Source organism: Sminthopsis crassicaudata, chromosome 4 (genome assembly GCF_048593235.1).
Source record: "Sminthopsis crassicaudata isolate SCR6 chromosome 4, ASM4859323v1, whole genome shotgun sequence".
NCBI classification, from domain to species: domain Eukaryota; kingdom Metazoa; phylum Chordata; class Mammalia; order Dasyuromorphia; family Dasyuridae; genus Sminthopsis; species Sminthopsis crassicaudata.
The window spans coordinates 387062109-387084597 of NC_133620.1; the positions used below are offsets into that span (position 1 = coordinate 387062109).

General features: G+C 33.0%; 1 protein-coding gene across 4 annotated transcripts in view; it reads right to left on the reverse strand.

Annotated features, from left to right (window-relative positions):
- Positions 1-22489, reverse strand: part of LYST (lysosomal trafficking regulator) — a 190755-nt gene that overhangs the window by 91177 nt on the left and 77089 nt on the right. For all 4 annotated transcript variants that reach the window (XR_012481323.1, XM_074262462.1, XM_074262463.1 and 1 more), the window contains exons 16-22: positions 20899-21089; positions 14924-15169; positions 12749-12922; positions 11785-11934; positions 7563-7700; positions 5641-5839; positions 2860-2991 (exon numbers count right to left, since the gene is read on the reverse strand). Coding sequence is in view for 3 of the 4 variants with exons in the window: in XM_074262462.1 (XP_074118563.1) it covers positions 2860-2991; positions 5641-5839; positions 7563-7700; positions 11785-11934; positions 12749-12922; positions 14924-15169; positions 20899-21089 (1230 nt within the window). In the remaining variant the exon portion in view is untranslated. The remainder of the gene's footprint in view (positions 1-2859; positions 2992-5640; positions 5840-7562; positions 7701-11784; positions 11935-12748; positions 12923-14923; positions 15170-20898; positions 21090-22489) is intronic.

Consider the following 22489-nt stretch of genomic DNA (forward strand, 5'->3'; position numbering starts at 1 on the left):
TTACAGTTATAGTATTTAAGAACTGGTTAGAACCTTAGAGTGTATGTGGTCTAAGTTTTCATTTTAGAGATGAAGAAAAAAAGGCTGGTAATTAAGTGCTTTGTCATCCAGGGAATTCTGAGCACAAATCCTGTTATTTTTCCATTTCTAAGTTCTGTCCTTCCCTGGTTTATCATGCATCTAAGTTAACCTTTTCTGGATTACTCAGAGTTCATACTACTAAATAAAGTAGTGTTGTGGAGTTGTGCAACTGAGGTACTTGTAGGATGCTTACTTTGACACAAAAAGGACCCAAAATTTTACCTGACTTTTAACTGAAGGGGGAAAAAAAGAAGGGAAAGAACTTGATAACTAGATAAAAGGGGAAAAAAAAGAATTAATCAATTAATCAAAGATCCAAAACTTGAGAGAGAGATGACAGATGGAGAGATTTGGGAACAGGAAAGAAAGCCTGTCTAGAAGAGTTGTCAAAGTAAATTGAGCAAAAATTAAAAGAGACAAAATAATTTCTTTGTAGAGGAAGAGGAATTTTTAAAAATCCTAATTCAGAAAAAAAAGGTTAGAAACAAATGGAAGAAAATATAACTTTGTCTCTACTAAAATTAAATATAAATAGATTAAAAAATTTAAAAATGAAAAATTAGTGACAGTTTGGATAAAAACAACAAAATATTTCAAAATGATGCTTATAAGAAAGACACTGAATTACTCCACATGGGGCAGAACTTACTAAGATGAAATTCAATAGGTATAAAATTTGAAATTTTATATTGGGGACAATAAAATATTAACATCACAAGTATAAGATGATGAGGCATAGTATATAGCAGTTGTTCTGAAAAAGATATGGATTTTGTAGTAGACTTCAAATTTAAGATAAATCAGTATAATTACTAGTCATCAGTTAATGTAAGTCAGTAAGTTTCTATTGATTCTAATCCATCTTCCATTCAGCCACAAAAAGTGATTTTTCCTATGGCCTAATTATGTCACTCCTTCCTTTCCTTAAACCCCTCTTCCCCTTTGCAAATAAACCCCAGTGATTCCTTATCACCTTCAGGTGATACTCCATACTATACTCTGGCATTCATAATCTTCATAAGCGTAGCTCCTTATTACCTTTCCAGTTTTCCTATATTTTACTTTCCACCACATACTCTTCTATCCAGCCTTCTTGTTGCTCCATAAATAAGATACCCCATTCTCTCAACCCTAGGCATTTTATCTAGCCATCTCCCAAGCCTGGGATGCTTTTCCTCCTCATCTCCAATTATTGGCTTCCATGATTTCTTTTAAGTTCCAATTAAAATCTCAACTCCTACAGGAAGCCTTTTCAAATCCCTGTTAATTCTGGGGCTTTGCCTTTCTTAATTATTTCCTATTTATCCTATTTATATTTGCTTCTTGCCTCCCTTCTAGAGGACAGGGATTATCTTTTGCCACTTTTTGTACCCATAAAGCTTATAATAGTACCTGGCACATAGCAAGTACTTAATAAATGATTATTGACTGATTTACCAGTGAGATATATCAGACAAAAAAATTAATGGAATCTTAGACAGGGCTTCTTAAATTTTTTCCACTTAAAATGCTTTTTTGCCTGAGCATAACCTTGGGCATATAGATAAAAAAAACTAGTATACAAATTAAGCCTTTAAATCCTGGTGGAATATTTTATACTTTTACTTCTGTCAGATTTTTTGCAACCTCCACATTCACTATATGGAGTTGAAACCCACAATTTAAGAAACTTTGTCTAAGACTACATTAATTGTGGCATAATTTCTAGGAATAAAGAAATGCTACTGTTCTAGTCTTTTCATACTTTATCAGGAGTACTGTGTTTAGTTCAGGATACCACAGTTTAAGATAACAAAAGTTGAAGAATATCCAGATGAAGTTAATTAGGACTGTGAAAGGCCTAGAATCCATAATAGAAGAGGGACGAGACTTACTTTGTTTGGCTCAAGCAGGAATAACCAAAAGTATTGTTTGGAGGTTGCAAAGAAGCAAATTTAGTCTTACTGACAGGAAAAATTTTCAAAGAATTAGAGGTATTCAAAAATGGAATGAACTACCTAGGGAAGTGGTGGGGTGTCCTCTGGAATCTTTAAGAAAAGGTTAGAAAACCACTCGTTAGCTATATTGCACTGGGGATTCTTTTGTATTTAGGCAGGACAAGATAAGCACTGACATCCCTCCCAACTTCCAAGTATAACAATTTTTAAAAATGCATGCTCTTGAAAAATTATTAATAAAACTAATACAATATGGCTTTAAAATTAATTTTTTAACTGTTCAAGTATTTTGATGGTATAACAAAAGTGGATCTCATATAAACTAAAAATGTGAGTAATGACAACTGTACATCTATTCTAATTTATGGTTTGGGGATTTATAGGTAACGAAAGAACTGGTATGGAATAGAACAGAACCAGACAGGGAAAGCAATGAATACAGGGCTAAATCAAAGGTAGAAAAGGAAAGATGCAATGATAGTGGCAAGACAAGAAAGAGAAATGGACTTAGAATTAAGGTGAATGAGCATGGATGAGATCAGAGTGAGGGCAAAAACTCTAGATTATTTGAATTTACCTCTATTTGGAATATTTACTTCTTGTTTACTCATTTTATCAAGTGTCTTGAGGATTTAACTTGAATAGAAATTTGGTAGGGCATTTTTGATTTATTTTTTCATGTAGAATATAATCTTCCCCAATTTAGTCTTCATTATTAGGGATTTTTCAAACTATATACCAAAGGCTAAAAAATAAGGTAATGCTTGGTTTTTTTGGTTTTGTTTTGGTTTTTGCAGGGAGTAGAGGGAAGGGAAGGAAGTAGTGTTGTGGTCATTATTACCTTCAGACACTGAAGCTGTAAAACCAGATGGACTTATAATCATAAATCCAGGACTAGTAATACTCTTTCCTCCACTGCTGGAATGCCTCAGGTACATGATTGATTGTACTTTTTCCTGAAATATTTTGCCATCTAGAATAAAACAAGAGGAACAATTCAATCATTAAGAAATTTTTTCCTTAAAATAATTATAAAAGGGGGAATTCATTAAATGAAATCATTTACCTCAGTGCCTTAAATTTAATTTTAATAAAGGATCAATAATTTACAACAAATCCTAGAAATAATTTTGAGGGGAACATATGAGCTAATTATATTATTCTTTCTTACACAGAATTTTTTATTGCATTTATAGTTACAATTACAGATTAGCACTTCTTTTCAAGATAAAGCCCTTATTTATTCATCTTATATAAGAATAAAGACATATTGCACAGCATGGGCAGGCATGGATAGATTAGGATCTGCACTGATGGATGGAACATCCAAAATTATATTTACAGATCTAATTCATTATGTACCTAAGCATATAGTCTTTGTTCTGAAGAAATTTATTCTATTTTCTATTTCTCTCATATTCTTCACAAAGACCTTCCACAATGGTGGATAAATGGCAGATGCTTAATAAATTTCTATTTAAAGATTAGGGAGGAAGTAATTAATAGGAAAGTAGGCAAAGATAGGCTACTGTGTTCCTCAAAATCATTGTGATCACTGTTTTAGTTTAGTTATTTTAATATATCTTCGGAAACGTTCAATTTATGTAATTCTCTCCATATCCTCAACGCAATCATCTGCCAAGCTCCAAAATAAATGATCCTTGGTGCAATAGGAAGTTACTGAAGATTATCAACAAAGGGAATTATATAGGCATACTTATACTTTAGAAAGATTATTTTATGCAATGCAAAAGACAGACTGATGGAAGTAAATAAACAGAGCTCAGAAGATTAATTAGGGAGTAGGGATGAGGTAATAAACTAGAGTAGTAGTTCTATGAATGGATAGAGTCAAGAAATGTGGAAAGAACATCAATAATGGTTGGCACCTGATAACTTCACAAGCAATCTATTCTTTTCATAATAATAACAATCTTGGGTCATCTTCTCTACTTCACTTCTCATGAGGGAGGAAACCCTGATGACTAACCATTATGCAATATTACCTCAACTTTCATGGTTGCTTATGTCACATCTCTGCTATTACATATTCTTCTCTCTGCCTCAAAATGTTTTATATATTCTCCTTTTCTCTCTAAGAGGAAGAGTTTTCTTATTCTCCTTAACAGAACTGACCACACTAACTATACTATAATTGATCTCCTGTTTCCTGCAGATCTTGAACTATTAATAATTTATTATATGTTCAGCTCTCTCTAATTGGATCTTTCTCCTCTAAGATTCTGATTAGTTCTTAAACATCCTAACAACCAACACAAAAACCCTTTTCTCAACCCTGCTATCTTCTCAAACCAACACACTCTCTCCATCCTTTACTAGTTAAACTCTGAAAAAGGAGTCCACCTTCACTGGTATTATTTCCGTACTACTCATTCATCATTTAATCATTACAACTCACCCCTTCCATAAACAGTAACTTTAATAAACACTGATTAATTACAACTACCAACTCAATGAAGATGACACCTAAATGATTTTCTGTAGTCCTGAGTTTTCTTTGGAATTCCAGATCTACTTTTATGTTCACAGGTCATCTCTACTAGAATATCCCATTAATACTTCAAATATAAGCAGGTTAAACTAAGCTCATCATCTTTCCTGCTATATACATTTCTCTTTTAAAAATGTTATTGAGTGGGAAAATCAGTTATTAAATCTCTGCAATGCTATGGTAACTTTGATTGTTTCTACTTCTTTACCTTTCATACCTAAGCAATTACGACATCCTACAAACTCTGCCTTCACAGAATTTCTAACATCAATTCCTATTGCTACCATTCTAATACAGGTTCTCATTTCTAATGGTCTGTACTCTTGAAATTGCCTTCTTATCATGTTTCACATATTCAAGTTGCTTCTGTTTCCAACCCAATCTTCACATCTCTGCCAAAAAACATTTTAAAACTTAAAAGCAGATCTATTTATGTCACTTTCTGCCTACATGCCAGCCCCACCTTCCCTGCAAACCCCACCCCCTCAAAAAGCATTAGTGAATAAGTATTCTCTCCAAGTGAAGTTTAAGCCTTTCCTTTGGCATTCAAGAGCTTCAATAATCTGGCAACTAGCTTTATCTCATATTAATACCAATTACACATTCCATGCTCTAACATCCTACTTCCATGTCCCATTATAGTGCACAGAATGAACCAGATTTGCCCTGTCAACTTTGAAAGGTGTTGTCTACAGGTAAGGGGAAAGACTCGAGAATTACCACTGGAAAGAAAGAAATTGTGGAGGACTTCAGATGGAAAAATAAGGATACACTTTAAAGTATAATTCATTCAAAAACTGTGAGGTATTAAAGATAATTTTTGAACTGGAGAATGTTTTGCTCACACAGTGCTTTCCACAAAACTACTTAATGAACACTTAATGTTATCTTTTTAAAAAATTTATTTTACTTTTAATTTATGGTATAAAAGCATTTCCATAACACAATATAATAAAGACTGCCCATGAAAATGCAAATCTATCATATATTTCTTTTGAAGATAAAAATAAAGTTATCATGTGAATTTCTTTTTTTCCCTCTTTTATTTTGAAAAAAAGTTGGGGGGGGAAATCAGATAATTAAATATACTCTAACGTTGAATATACCTACCTATATGCAAGGAAAAGTAGAAGTTGGTGGGATTATGACAAACATAAGTATTAGTAGGAGGGTGAACTGCTAAGAGGAAGTTGAAAATAAGTGTCAATAATTCCAAATCTGGGGGCGAACCAAGAACTTCTTCAATTATTTTCACAAAGGAGTTACAAACCTCCTGAGGAATGGAAGTCAGGTGCCCCTCTTTGTGTTCCTGGAAACAACAACATTATTTTTAAAAAAAAGAACTGTCAATAACAACATTCTTCACTTCATAGTACATTTCTTTAAAAGGAGAATATTTAACTTAGAGAGAGCATGATGGAGGAGATAAATCCTTGGAGTAAAGGAGAATTGGGTTAAAAACCTGTCCTGATATTCACAGGTTATATAGGAATTCCAAAACAGGAGTCCTATGTGAAAAGAGGTCCTCAAACTGACAAAAATCAAGGAACTTTTGCAAATAGGAATTAACTGGCTACCATAAAGTGAACATAGAGAACTGGATTATATTGAATAATTAGCATTATTAAATATCATTATTAAATGTAATTAAATATTTGCTCTCTCTCTGTATAGATAGATAGATAGATAGATAGATAGATAGATAGATAGATATAGATATATAGCCCCAAATTTAGAATTCACTAATGACATAATGGAAAGAGCAGTGACTGATAGTAAGAATGCCTAAGTTCTATCCCCATAAACATGATGTGTAACTGTAGGCAAATCAATTAACCATGTTTGTATCTGTTTTCTCATTTGCAAAATGAGTCAGCTGGATTACATGATTTCTATATTCTTTTCCAATTCTAATGTTCTGTGATGTAATCCAGGATGATGTAAGTCTGTAAGGCATAATATAAAAATATATAAACTGCTAAAACTTGCTCAGCCAAAAGCAAAATGGGTAAATAGTTTCTTGGCTTGTTTTAGGGCTTAATTTCTTCCTTGAAATGTAAAGGAAGCAAAATGGAGAACTGCTAATCAGGATATGATGATCATCATTAGGCACAGCACTCTGGAAGCAAGACTGAAAGGGAAAAGGGATCAAGGATTACTAGGAATGAGAATTAACAAGGCAGAAATAGTAAAAGGTCAAGGGAGAAGGGCAGGGAATTTAATTAATTATTGGAAAGTAATAATGGAATGATTGATTATAAGGAAATGATGGTATAACTGGAATGCATGAAATTCTACAGAGAAAAGATCATTTGGAGACTTTCACAGAAGAATGATCTAGAAATAGAAGAGAGGAGAGCAACAAGTGTCCTAAGCCTTCCTCTCAGCTTCTCCTAGGAGATTTGGAGTGATACAGTATTCAAATTTCTAAAAGTACAACTGGATTGAGGAAATAACAATACTTTAAAAATAGGATTATATGAAATAACATGTAAAACACTTTGGAAACCAAAAGTGCTACGCAAATGTTAGCTAGTATCTATAATTGGATATGAAATCAAATACTGGCTGAGGCAAGTCATTCTCCTTTGGTGGTTGCTCTGTTTTAAGAGCTCAACTGGAGTTTCCTTGGCAGAGATCCTGGAATAGTTTTTCATTTCCTTCTCCAGCTCATTTGACAGATGAGGAAACTGAAGATAGCAGGGTTAAATGACTTGTTCAAGGTTACACAGATACTAAGTGTCTGGGGCTAGATTTGAGCTCGGAACGATGAGCCTTCCTGACAGCAGGCCCAGTGCTCTCTCCAATGTGCCACTTTGCTTCCCTCATTCTCCTTTTAGATTGTTTAAATCTTAGAATTACCCTGAGCCCATATTTGCTTTTATATAATTCCCATACAAATCTCCTAGTTCTGCCTTTGAGGTACAAGCAGAAGAACTTTAATCTCTCAACAAAAGTTTATATTCCTAAGTACTAAAGAAAGTGGCATGTAAAAAAATGTTTTTTAAAGCATTTAAATTTCGTAAAAGTACCTGTAAAATCTGACAAGTTAGTAGAAAGTGATGAACCACTCGAGCTTTTAATAATTGCTTGATATTAAACATCTGTAGGTGGTGATTAGCTCTAATAAGGACTTCAAGTGCTGCCAAAAGAGTTCCCCAAACACCTTGCTGGAAAAATAAGCAATAGCAATTAGCCAATGAGCAAACTAAAATATGGTAAATGGTTTTCTAAAAATACATTCTACATACCAAATTAGCCACATTCTTAATGACAATGATCAAATTTATCTGAAAGTAAACAACTTTTCTATAACTCTTGTCAAATTCTATTTCTTTGTGAATTTGCTGTTATTCAATTAGTTGCTAAGTATTAATTCTATCATATTGATCCCTCTTGAATTCATGACTTTTCCCACTGCCATTGCCACTTAAGTTTCATTGCTTTTAAAATGTACTGATGCAAATCATCTGACATATCCCTCTTTCTTCCTCTTAATCATCCTATATATTGATGTCAAAGTAATTCAGCAAAACACAATTCAAAGCTTGTCATTCCCCTGCTCAAAATACTTCCATGTCTAAATAGTTCAAGTTTCTTTATTCCAGAATTCCAAATTATCTTTCTAGCATTTCTTCCTCCTCCTACCTTTACAAAATAGGATTACTCCCAATATATTTCAATATCTTTACATCTCCTTGACTATTCTGCTATACTCTGAGAGGGAAATGTTATTTTTTCATATTTATGCTTGTCATAAACACATATTTCTAGGCTCAATTTAAATGTCACAGCTTCAATGAAATCTTTCTTGATACTTCACCCAACCGTGTGTGATATCTCCCCTTTTGAAATATTTATAGCACTGTGTCCACTAAAATAATCATGTGCACTTGTCACATATTCTATTTTTCTTAACCCCCCCATGAGAATATAAACAACTTGATAGTAGGGACTGTCATGCATTTTTAAAAACTCTCCCAGTATTAATTATAGTACACACTGCACATGATGAATGCTAACATTTGTTGACTTTAAAAGTAACCAGGAAAAAAACCCCTTAAATCTGTTGAACTTAAAATCACCATTTAAGTACTCTTTGTTCAAATGAAATTCCCATACTATGAGAAAATTAACAAAAGGTGCATACCAAAGATAGAAGCCTTGATTCAAAGATTTTCTGAGCAATAAAAGCACTTTTCAAAAACACAGAGAAAGTGAGAAAATGTTACTGCAACTGACTCTAAGTAGTTTTAATTAATTAACTGCTGTTGAATTTAAGAAATGTGCCTTTAAAGGAAAAAAAAAAAATCTAGGCCATATGAGATGGTGAATTCTTGTAATTCCTGCAATGGAAGAGGCTAAAGCTGATGGACTGACTGAGCTCACAAGTTCTGAGATACACTATACTAAACTAATCAGGTGACTGCACTCAGTCCAATACCAATCTGGTAAGCCTCCCAGAATAATGGAAGAGAGAAGAGAGGAGCAGCATTCTAGTTAAGGAGGGGCAAACCAGAACAGGTAAGTGCTAGGATTACAAGGTGAGAACTCAGGTTGTCTGGACAGTAACAAGGTGAGAACTCAGGTTGTCTGGTAAGAAACAGAACAGGTTAAAGCTCCTGTGCCAATCAGTGGTAGGATCTCTTCTATAAGCATCTATTGCACTCCATGGGTATGATAGAAAGAACCAGTCTCAAATATAACAAAACAAAGGTGAAAGTGAGAACTTGACTTCAGGCCTTTTCTATCCCACTGGCCTCTTCTCTGACGGAAGTCAAAGAGGAAACCTGGGGGGAAATGGGAATTCTTTCTCCAACTGTGCAGGCTCATATTCCATCTCCAGCTGTGTTCCTTTGCTTTGGAGGGAAGAGAATTTGAGAAGCAGGGCCTGCTATCTGACCATCTGCTTCCAACATCTACTGGAAAAGAAGCTGCTTCCTGACAACTCCTCCTCCTTTGTGGGATCTTCTAGATCAGGCCTTGTAGCCACAGATGTTCCTCAGAATTCTGTCCTGGACCTTCTTCTCATCTCCTTCTTTTACCTGGAGATTTCATCAGCTCTCATGGATTTAATTATCATCTCTATAACGATTCACAAATTTCTCTTTCCTTCCCCCTCTCTCCTTGTACATTGTCACCACTCTAATGCAGGCCCTTATTACCTTATTACACTCTGATGACTACAAAAGCCTGCTGATGGAACTGCTGTCTCAAGCCTCTGATCATATCACAGCCGCCCATCTCCCATCTTGTCTCAAGCAACTGAATCCAATGTTTCTTACTATTTTCAGGATCAAATACAAAATGCTCTGTTTGGCATTCAAAGCTCTACATCATGGCATTTTCTCTGCTTTTCCCCCCATGTCTGGAATGCTTTTCATCCTCTAATACAATGACTGATGACTTCGTTGGTTTCCTTTTAATTTCCAAATAAAATCTCTTCTTTTACTGGAAAGCTTCCCCAACCACTCTTAGTTCCACACTTTCCTTCTATTAATTATTTCCTATTCACCTGGCCCATAGCTTCCTTTGCACATATTTGCTTAACATGTTGTCTCTTCCATTATATTAAAAGCTCCTTGAAGACGGGGAATTTATTTTTCCTCTTTTTGTAACCCTTGTGTGCAGCACAAAGCCTGGTACAGAGAAATAGTTATTGTTGTTCAGACATTTTCAACCCTGCCTAACTTTTTAATGACCTATTTGGGGCTTTCTTGGCAGAGACAATGGAATGATTTGCCATGTTCTTCTCCAGCTCATTTTACAGATAAGGAAACTGAAGCAAATAGGGGTAAGTGACTTGCCCAGAGTCACACAGCTGGTAAGTGTCTGAGGCCAGATTTGAACTCAAGAAGTTGAGTTTTCTTGACTCCAGGCCCAGAACTCTGTGCACTATGGTACCACCTAGAGGCTCCCAGTAGATGCTTAATAAATGTTTACTGATAGATCAAGCTTTGAATTGATATTCAATATATTTTATATTTGGACTGATTCCCATATGCCAATATGCAGATGAAGCAGCCCAAATATACACCGATCATTCTTTGTGTCTAGAAGGAAACCTCCCCTCCCTTAGTTTGTTAAAATCTTTCATGAATGTTCAAGACAAATGCCAGCTCATTTACCAAAAAACAAAACAAAACAGAAACCTGATTATGCACTCTCACATTATCTTTTTAAATACTATTTAATGTATTCATTTTCTATTTTGTATGGCTCATTTCCTCCTTTACAGTATAAACTGGGTCTCAAATACTATATGTGAATCTTCTTCAGCACACCATCTTCCTCACAAGCAATAGAGTAACAGAAAACGCATGGTTAGAACTCTTTGACTTTAGGTAACTCCCTTTTCCTTTTCCTTTTCCTCCCCAATCTATAAAAATGGAATTTGCGATGTTTATACCACAGAGCTCATAGAGTTGTAGTGAAAACCAAATGAGATAATCCATCTATAAAATGTTCTGTAAGCTCTTAACCTTTGTTGAATAAAGTAATTATGCTATTATATGTTACTACTTTGATTTATTCACTTCAAACATACATTTATCTGGTTTGTCTTCTAATGATATAAAAAAGCTCTAGCTATTAATATTATGCAGATTCCCTTGAGTTATGCATCCTATGATCTCACAGTAGATTCTGATAGTGGTGACTGTGAAGTGGAACTTTATGGGCTCTTCAGAATGCCCAGTCATCTGAGCACTAAAATGCCTAGAAATATTGCCTTAATATATTCCATATACTGAGATGATGATTTTAGTTGCCAATCTGATTTCAATTAGACCCCTTATACTTGTCTTAACATTGATCAGCACCTAGATACTTCAACTCCTTTCCAACCTTTACTATCCTACCTTAACCCTTAATTTTTAAACCACAGGGTAGATACCTTGACCATACTTTCATTATTCTGGCTTTAAGCTCTGAACACCAACCTATGCCCCGCATCATGGACTTTACAAGATGTTCCATGTCTCCTGGTTTTATATGATGCAATAAAATTGTAATTTTTCAGTACTTGAGTAACTTCATGCCCCATTCCTTAACTCCTACCATCATTCATCTTTAAATTGCACATAGAACATAGAACTATTACTGTGTATACTTATCCTGTCCAGCTTTCAGACCTGCCCTAGATCACAACTTTCCATGATTCACAACTAGAAATAACCAACATATTTTTCTTTATGAGATAATATCGCACTGAACTCCTTCTTAGAAAAAGGACAAATATTAAAAAGTACATGCCTCTGCTTTAGACCATATCTTCCAATCAAGTAGCAGTTCTTCTAATAATTTAACATCTTGGATTACTGCAGTGGATTCTATATCCAGCTTAAAGTGCCCATTTTCATTTATGCTGAGAATTTCTTCACCACAACAACCTTCAAGAAGCGTCTATGGAAAAGGCAAAAAGACAAAGTTATTATCCAATCAAAAAACTCAATCCAGAAGGATTTTGTAAAAAGCTTAACTACAATTATTTACTTGATTTTTTTTTTTTATTTTAAAAAAGGTCTGGTACTTTGCCATAGTAGGAAAAGTGGTACTTCTAATATTAAATTCAAAATATTAGTGACAATCTAGCATTATACAAAATGCTTGTAAATAATTTTTAAAAATGAAAGCTTTAAAATATTTTCCAGCTACCTATATTTGGGTTTCCAAATGTTAAATAGAGCAAACCAAAAAATCAATCTTGTCTTAAATCTAATGAACAGATAGTTCATTCTATTTTTGGACTTCTAAAGAAATTTCAAAGAAATAATAGCAATTTACTCCATTCTACTAGAATCACTGATCAGTCAAAAATAATAGCTTTTGAATAATTTAATTAGATAAGGAGAAAATACTGCATGTTAAATATAATTATTCACTTATTAAACCAGTCTTTCAAAGAAAGATGCTTTCAAAACATACAAAAGTTGCTGGTGAAAGCTGGAAAAGTATTAAACATATTATAAAAATTCAACCATTATAAAATCAGAAACTTTTTTATGGATACTTCAAACTCAAATACCCATATGTAATAATTTATTACAAATAAGTGGGTTCTGATGATTATTTCTGAATAGAGAAAAAAATTTAGATTCTTTCCCTTTTTCTATAAGAACAATTACAATTGAACACAAAATTGAGTACTGATGAAAAGTTTTTGAAAAGATAGATTTAACTACACTCAAAAGTATGAAAACAGTTTATTGACTCATACCTTCAAAATGTGAAAGCCAACAATACATTTTTGTTTGATCAACACCTGATGGATCATGGAAAGTCCATTACAATTCTCCATCTCTTGCGTTCTTTGCTGGTTGTATTTTGTTAATGAAAGTATTACTTGTAGTGCTAAAGCCTGAGTTTCCTCACGACTACTGATATCAACAACCTAAAAGTAAAGTAGGTAAAAATGTTTTGTTAAGAATATATTTTAACAAGGAAAATTTCTTAACAATATATAATTTGAAAGTTTGTTCTGATGTTTATATTCTACCTATAACTTTTTATTTTTTCTGAATAGCCAAAGATCTTGATTATATTTAATTGAGAAAGAAAACTATGAGTTCCTCAATACAAAACAAAAATTAAGTAAGCCTACATTCAAGTGCGGAAGTGATAATCTTACAAATCCCAGGAGGTTCTTGCAAGTAGTATTGTGAAAGTATGAGAGTGCTAATTCTCTTTTTAGTAAAAATTAAAGTAAGAACAAAGAAATTCCTTGAGTTTTAATTTTGACTTGAATTAATTTTCCTATTTTTATGTTTTATCTATAGCCTTTACTTATATATTATCCTCCTTTCTAACTATATCTCTGCAATCTATGACTTAGTAGATAAATCCTAAAGCACATAAAAAGAATGACTTGTTCCAGAGTCACAAAATTAGTAAATGTTAAAGGAATTTGATTCCAAGTGTTCCTGACTCCAAGGTCAATAATCTATTCATAACAATACTAAGCTGCTTTTATAATGGGATTTTTTCCTTATCTCTCAGATTTTATTTTTTTAAAAATTAAGAATTTATTAAAATTTTATAAAAACATAAAAGTTCTAAACATAGAATTAAAATAATATGGCCAAATATCTAATTACTGGTAATATTCTTTAAATTTGCATATTTATACATTATAAAATAACTATAATAGTATTTTGGAAGCAGTTTCCCAAAACCTGGTCTCACTGATGACACTGCTGCCTATAACTCTTTTTTCAACTACTAATTGAGACGTATGTTTTTGCCTTTATAACAAATACAGAAGAAACCCGCACGTTACACAAAATGTGTCACATAGCAAAATTTGTGTTGTTTTGCTTGATTAATCAAAGAACTCTGTTTACTCACAGCCAAAACATATTAAGATTTTCAGATCTGAACACTTTATTTAAAATACTTTATCAAGAAAAATTGATATTTCTTATTTAGGTGAAGGAATATTTATAGAAAATTACACCAGTTTTTGGAAGATGAATGGATGTCCATCAATTAGAGAATGGTTGGGTAAATTATGGTATATGAAGGTTATGGAATATTATTGCTCTGTAAGAAATGACCAGCAGAATGAATTCAGAAAGGCTTGGAGAGACTTGTATGAACTGATGCTGAGTGAAATGAACAGAACCAGGAGATCACTATACACTTCAACAACAATACTGTATGAAGATGTATTCTGATGGAAGTGGATATCTTCAACATAAAGAAGATCCAACTCACTTCCAGCTGATCAATGATGGACAGAAACAACTACACCCAGAGAAGGAACACTGGGAATTGAATGTAAACTGTTAGCACTACTATCTATCTACCCAGGTTACTTATACCTTCGGAATCCAATACTTAACGTGCAACAAGAAAACTGGATTTACACACATATATTATATCTAGTTTATACTGTAACACATGTAAAATGTATGGAATTGCCTGTCATCTAGGGGAGGGAGTAGAGGGAGGGAGGGGATAATTTGGAAAAATTAATACAAGGGATAATGTTATAAAAAAATTATTCATGCATATATACTGTCAAAAAATGTATAATTATAAAAATAATAAAAAAAAGAAAATAATACCAATTTTAATAATAATAATACATTCCTGTTGTTTTATTACACTGCCAAAAAAAAATTCACTATTTTGAACATTTTCAATATTTCACTTAGCCTTTAAGGCTAACAGAATAATAATAGTACAGTTTAAATAATGTTTTGATCCTAGATGATTATCTAACAAGTCAATAGTTTAGTTGTGGCAAAATCTGTGTTCTGATCATTTTTATCATTATATGATTTTTGTCCATTTTAATTTGTTCATACAAAGTAACATCAAGTTTCATCTTTAATAAGAGATGAATATAGTTTGCATATGAGTTTGTTTCTCTACAATCTCTAATTCTTACCCGAGCAAAGAGAAAGACAAATGCACCTGTCCCACCAATCTCATGCAGAATTCCCTGAAGAGATTTGGATTCAGTAGGCTGGAGACACTTTAAATGATGAGGTTCCAACAAGAAGCTTTGAGCCTCTCTTAAACTGAATGGTCTTTGAGATTGTACAGCTTTTACTTGCCCTTTAAGTCTAATAACTGGTTCATAGATTGTGTACTGGGTAGGATGGCAAGTTGTATAAACTACAGCAAGAGCTTCCTGAAAAATAAATTATATTTTTTTCAGTGACAAATCCTTTTAACGGTGATAAAATTTCTAATTAATCTTTACATTTTTTCCTATAAGGGGAAGAAAATTATTTCACTCAAGGCACACCAGTCTTTGAAACGCGAGGCAAAGATTACAAAATCAACCGCATCAAGAAACATTAAAAAACCAAAGCCTGGTTGGAATTAAAACAATAATAAGAACATAGTGATGAATTTAGAAAAAGCTATTCCTTTATTTTGGATTTGTTCAACCAAATTAAAGATTATTTCAAAATACCTCATTCTTTTTATTGTAATAAAATGTGAAAAGCCGCCAAACCTAACTATAATCAAATGGAAACTTATTTTTTCCTAATGCAAGAGGATGTTAAAGTTTTAGTTTAAGGTCATTTTAAAATTAAAAATATAGGAAAAATAAGACAGCTTGGTGGTACAATGGGGTAGAATACCAGCCCTGAAGTCAGGAGGACCTGAGTTCAAATCTGGATTCAGACACAATACTTTCTAGCTGTGTGACCCTGGGCAAGTCAATCCCAACTGCCTCAGGAAAAAAAAAAAAAAAAGTATATATATGAAAAATATGTTAAACAATATAAAATAATATAAAACAGAATCCATCCTACTTAATAGATTTTCATTTCCTACTAGTTTCACAATTTAAGATCGAAAAGGTAGTTATTTTAAAAATGATGTGAAATGTCCCAGTTTCAAGTTTTTAGAGCTTTAAATTGTACTAAGTGCAGAATGAAGGATATTTTCTTTCACTTTATTTATTTTTCTGTTTTTTTCTTTTTGAAATGACTAATATGGAAATATATTTTTTCATGATTTCACAGGTATAATAGATATAGTATGTCATGCTTTCTCAAATGGAGAGAAAAAGGTGAAAAGGTAAGAGAGAATTCAGAATGGATGATAAAATCTATATAAATTCTACACTAAGATTTGGGGAATTTTGGGGACATTGCACAACATACAACAAATAAATCCAAGGCATTATTCTTTCTCAAAAAAAAAGATGAAAGCAAAATATTAATACTTAATTACATTAATAGCATTTATATAAGTGCTTTAAGGTTTGTAAGGTTACTTTATTTATAAAAACTATCTAGTTTGATCCTCACAACAACCCTGGCAAACAGGTGCCATTATTTTACAGATGAAGACCCAGACACATAAAGGTTAAGTGACCTGATCAGGGTCACATAGCTAGTAAATGTCTAAGGCCAGATTTGCATTCAGCTCTTCCTGATTTCAGGTACAAAGCTCTATCCAAAATACCAATTAGCTCTCTTGCATTATTAATGTATAGTCAATGTGTGAATAATATTTTTTTTAATTCTTGAGAGTTTTCCATTACAAATTGTAGCAACTCTATTTCAAGTTTCATCTCATGATGTAGCACTTCATTATGGTATGGAATTAACTCTGGGTTTATAGAATCATAGCCGAGTATAGAAGGTTCTGTCAACCTTGAAAGGCTTTAATTTAAAGGCAAAGGAAAAGACTATATATCTGTCAAACGAAGAATAGCCTAAATAAGTTTGGAAAGATTCATCTCAAAAGATTCAATTTTGTTTGATTTTTTTGGGGGAATTGTATTTGAAAGCAGAAACTATACTAAGGTAAGGAGGGGTGGTATACCAATGGTGCTAGATACATGTGAAATAAATAGGACAATTTTCAAAAGAGTATCCTTATCAAAATTTGTGAGCATAATGAAAGATTGAAGTAATCAAAACTATCAATAAGAAGGTAATAAAAATTTCATTAAATTAATTAATTTCATTAAATTTTTATAAACATTAATTACCAAAGCAATATTAATCTTTTAAGAAAGGCTTCATTACGAAAGTGAAGACAAGATGGAGGAATAAAGACAGGGACTTGTCTGAGTTCTCTCCTAAAGCCTTCCAAATACCTTTAAATAATAACTCAATAAATTTTAGAGCATCAGAACTAATAAAAAGAGAAAGCAAATCAATTTTTCAGCCAAAGACAACTTAGAAGATCAGCAGGAAAGGTCTGTTGTACCAGGTTGAGAGTATATTTCAGACCCAATCCCAGCAAACCATAAGTGGGTCTTGGGACCATGAATCAGTAGTGGCAATGGTGGTTTGCAGACTTCTCAGCCCATAGACACCAAAGATTAATTGGAAGTATGGCAAGAAAGGTCTGTCACACTAGGGTACAAGAGGAGTCATAGCAAACCAAGAGTGGGCCTTACAAGCCACTGAATATGCAGTAGTAGCAGCAGCAGCAGCAGCAGAGGTCTCAGACCTCTGAGTTAAGGGAGCCAAACAGATCAGAAGGATATTATGGACTCTCTTTGCTAGCACTGAAGCAGGACTTTTACTCTGCCCATACTCAGTTCTGGGAGCTCATAGTCCCAGGGTAAGGAGAAGTAATAACACACTAGAACTTATAGCCACAGTGGATCAGGGACCCTCCTCACAGTTTCAGGTTAGAAAAGAGTTTTTGTGGTCACTCACAGATGAGAATATAGACTAGGAAAGTAAACATACCTCTCCTTGGATCATATCAATCTAGAAGAACTGAGAAATTATAGATTCCTAAAAGGATCTCTGAAAATATTTGCACAAATCCCTAGAACCTTGGGACATTGTACCCTCCATCCTGGAAACAGAGACCTACTTTAAGAATTAAAATCCTATTGGCTGAGAAAATGAGCAAACAATAGAAAGAGATTCAGACCATAGAAAGTTACTACAATGATAAGGAAGATCAAAACACACACTCAGAAGAAGAAAACAAAGTTAAATCTCTACATTCAAAATAAGAATTGATCTGAGGCCATGAAAGAGCTTAAAAAGGATTTTGAATATCAAGTAAGAGATAGAGGAAAAACTGAAAAGAGAAATGAGAATGACACAAAAGAAGTGCAAAAATATCATGCTTTAAAAAGCAAAACTGGCCAAATGGCAAAAGATCACTGAGGAAAGTAATTCCTTGAAAATTAGTATTGAACAAATGTAAGTTAATGACTTTGTAAGAATTCAAGAAATAATAAAAACAACCAAAGTACAAATTTTAAAATCCCAAAAGAATGAAAAATTATAAAACAATGTGAAATATCTCACTGGAAAAACAAGTGACCTGGAAGATAGATCCAATTATTGGTCTACTTGAAAATCACAATTAAAAAAAGAGCCTAAACATCATCTTTAAAAATTACCATGGAAAACTGTCCTGATATTCTAGAACCAGAGAGTAAAAGAAAAATGGAAAGAATCCATCAATCCCTCCTAAAAGATATCCCAAGATGAAAACTCCCTGGAATGTTATAATTAAAGTATGGAACTCCCAGATCAAGGAAAAATACTGCAAGCATCCAGAAAGAAACACTTTAAGTATAGTGGAGCCACAGTCAGGATAACACAAGATTTAGCAGCTTGTCTATTAAAAAAAAACAGAGGGCTTAGAATATATTTTGAAGCTAGGATTAAAACCAAGTACCTAACTAGCAAAACTCAGTATAACTCTTCCAAGGAAAAGTTGGATGTTAAATGAGGTAGAGTACTTTCAAGCATTTGTAATGAAAAGAACAGAGCTGAATAGAAAATTTGATTTTCAAATATAGGTATCAAGAGTAACATAAGTATATAATCACGATGGGAAAATCATAAGGGATTCAATAAGGTTAATTTGTTTATATTCCTACATGAGAGGATGATACTTGTAGTTCATAAGAACGTTCCCATTTTTAGGGCAGTTAGAAAGAGTAGATATAGACAGAAGGTACAGGTGTGAATATGGAAGGATAATATGTAAAAAAATAAAGTACAGGGTGAGAGGAATGTACTGGAAGAAAGGGAAAGGAAAAGGTGGAATGGCATAAAAGAAACAAGAAAAAGCTTTTACAGTAAAAGGGAAGAGGTGAAGGGGAAAGTGAAGGAATGAATCTTACTCTCATCAGAATTGGCTCAAAGAAGAAATAACACTCATACTCAATATGGGTATAAATATCTAATTTACCCTGCAGTAAAATAGGATGAGAAAAGATTAAGATAAGGGGGAGGTGAGTGATAGAAGAGAGGGCATATTGGGAGAGGGAGTAGTTAGAAACAAAGCATTTTTGAGGAGGGACAAAGTGAGAGAAGAGAGAGAATAGAACAATTGTGGGGAAATATAGTTAATAATAGTAATTGCAAAAAGCATTTTGAAGACAATTTCTCCGATGATGAAGACCTCATTTCTCTAATTTCTCAAAATGAGTCAAATTTATAAAACATATAACCCATTCCCCAATTGAAAATGATCAAAAGACATGAACAGTTTTCAGATGAACTAATAAAGCTATTTATGGCCACATGAAAAAAAACAACTCACTATTAACTGGAGAAATGCAAATTAAAACAATTCTGAGCTATCACCTCACACTTATTAGATTAACTAATGAAGTAGAAAAGGAAAATGACAAATGTTGGAGAGAATGTGGGGAAAATGAGACATCAGAGCATTGTTGGTGGAATTGTGAACTGATTCAACCATTCTGTAGAGAAAATTGGAACTATGTGCAAAGGGTTATAAAATCATTCATACCCTTTGACTTAATGGCACTACTAGGCATGTATCCCCAAAAAGATACTTTTTTTTAAAAGGAAAAGAATCTATAAATGCAAAAAAAAAATACAGCAGTTCTTTTTCTGGACAAAGAATGGGAAACTGAGGGGATGTCCATCAATTGGGGAATGGCTGAATAAGTTGTGGTATGTGACTGTGATAGAATATTATTGTTCTGGGATAAATGATGATCAGGATGTTCTCAGAAAAACCTAGAAAGTCTTCCAAAAGTTCATGCAAATTAGAATGTACTGTATACAAAATACAACAGCAATGCTATGGGATGATCAGCTATGAATGACTTTGCTATTCTCAGTAATACAATGATCTAAGACTACTATCCATATCCAGAGAAAGAACTGATGTGTCTGAATACAGATTTAAGTATTTTTTTTAAATTTATTTTTCTTTAGGTATTTTTTTCCAGGGAGGGAGGAGGGATATCTATACTTTGCAACATGACTTTCGTGAATATATTTTGCATAACTTCATATGTGCATTCTCAGAGGGGGGAGAGGGAGGAAGGGAGAGAATCTAGAACTCAAAATTTAATGTTAAAAATAAAATATTAAATTAAAAAAGAAAAAGGCTTCATTAATGTGTTTTATATATACATCTAGTCAGAAGACAAAAATAAAAAATAAACATTTTTACATAGAAAAAACTATTTTAATAGCAAAATTTGGGGACCTATGGTAGAATGAGTTAATATGATAAATGTAATTAAGTACCTACTATACACAGGGAATTACACCAGCCACAGTGGATACACAAAGGAAAAAAGAATAAGGTTAACATGTAAAATGATACTTTTCCTGATTAATATTGCCTCATTAATAAGTGACTCATAAATATTTATCCCCCAAATTCATAAGTGACCTGCAAAACTGCAAAGTGCTAGAATAATATTACTATGATTCCAACAGCCCAACTGATAAAAATTCTATAGAGGAAATGGACTGAATATCAAAATGTATCATTTTTCAATAAAAATCATATTTAAACAATGGAGAATTAAGAAAACAAAAGAGAAAGACTCCCAAAGTTTATTTAAACAAAGAATTCTGAGTTATAACAAAATAAACACAAACACACATAGTACTATGAAATTCTCTAATCACTTTTCAAACTTACAATTAAGAGGTCAATGTCCACATCTTTCTGGGTCATAAAGAGTTCTCTGATTTGTTCACACTGCAGAATTTCTTTATTAATATATTTGGAGTGATAGTTTCCTGATTTGCCATATTTACAAGGCATCAGAGAAGTGTAGTCAGGTCCACAAGCATAAAGATAAAAGGCCTCTTGTGAACCAATCTTGGCTCCTACATTGGAGGAAAACAAGTAGTTAGTTCTTCAAAATGTGCCAGCCACAATTATTCATAAAAAGCATAAATATGAAAGTTACAGTATTTTCTTTTTGTTTGTTTTTTTAAAAGTTTTTTTTTTGGGGGGGGAAAAGGGTTATGATCACAAATCATAATACAGTTAATTCTATCTTTTCTCTCTGTATTTTGCATGTACATGATTGCTTATATGCTGTCTCCCCAATTAATACTGTGAACTCCTTAAGGGCAGCAACAATGGTTTTGTCTTTCTCTGAAACTCAGGTGTTTGCACAGCACCGCACACTGTAAATGTTTAATAAATGTCTGCTGACTGGTGTAAAAGTAAGGAAACATTATTGTGCTATAAAAAAACAATGGGCATAAAGATTCAGAGAAGCATAGACAGATTTATATGAACTAATACAAAGTGAAGGAAAACCAGGAAAATTATAATGATGAAAACAAAGCAAATGGAAAAAAACAACAAAAAATCTAAACTGAATGTTTCGATATAAGAGAAGAATTTTTCAGAAAACATCTCCCATTATGGGCAGCTAGGTGGCGCAGTGGATAGAGCACCAGCCTTGAATTAAGGAGGACCCGAGTTCAAATTTGGTCTTAGACACTTAACACTTCCTAGCTGTGTGACCCTGGACAAGTCACTTAACCCCAACTGCCTCAGCAAAAGGAAAAAAAAAAAGAGAGAGAGAGAGAGAGAGAGAGAGAGAGAGAGAGAGAGAGAGAGAGAGAGAGAGAGAGAGAGAAGAGAGAGAAGAGAGAGAAGAGAAAACATCTCCCCTTATAAAATGCTATATATAACACCAAATTTTTAAAATGTTGGTTTTGCTGAATTATTTTGTATTTCTTCTTTCTTTTTAAAAAAATTATTATAAGGAATGGTTTTTTGGGAGGAATTATGGGGATATGATAAGAAACAAATGCCATAAAACCAAAAGACAGTAATAAAATGTATTTTTAAAAGAACAATAACAGTAATGAGACACATATGATACTAACGAGCTTATTTTTTAAAAAAGGGTAGACAAAGGTGAAACAACCCAACCACAGAAAGTTACTATGGGAATAAGAAAAACTGGAGTTCATATTTAGAAAAGGATAGTGAAACTTAAAAAAAAAACTTTCTTATCCCAAAGAGTAATATCAAATGGACCCCTGCCCCAAAAGAACTGCCAGAAGAACTTAAATAGAGGACAATTAAAAAAATATAAGGAGATTATGAAAAGAAAGTCAATCAAGTAAAAAATGAGATTCAGATTTTTAAGGTAGAAAATGATTCTTTGAAAACTAAACCGGGCAAGGGGAAGCCACTCAAGTTATAAGAGATCAAGAACTAATAAAATAAAATTTAAAGAATGAAAAAAAAAAAAAAAAGAAGA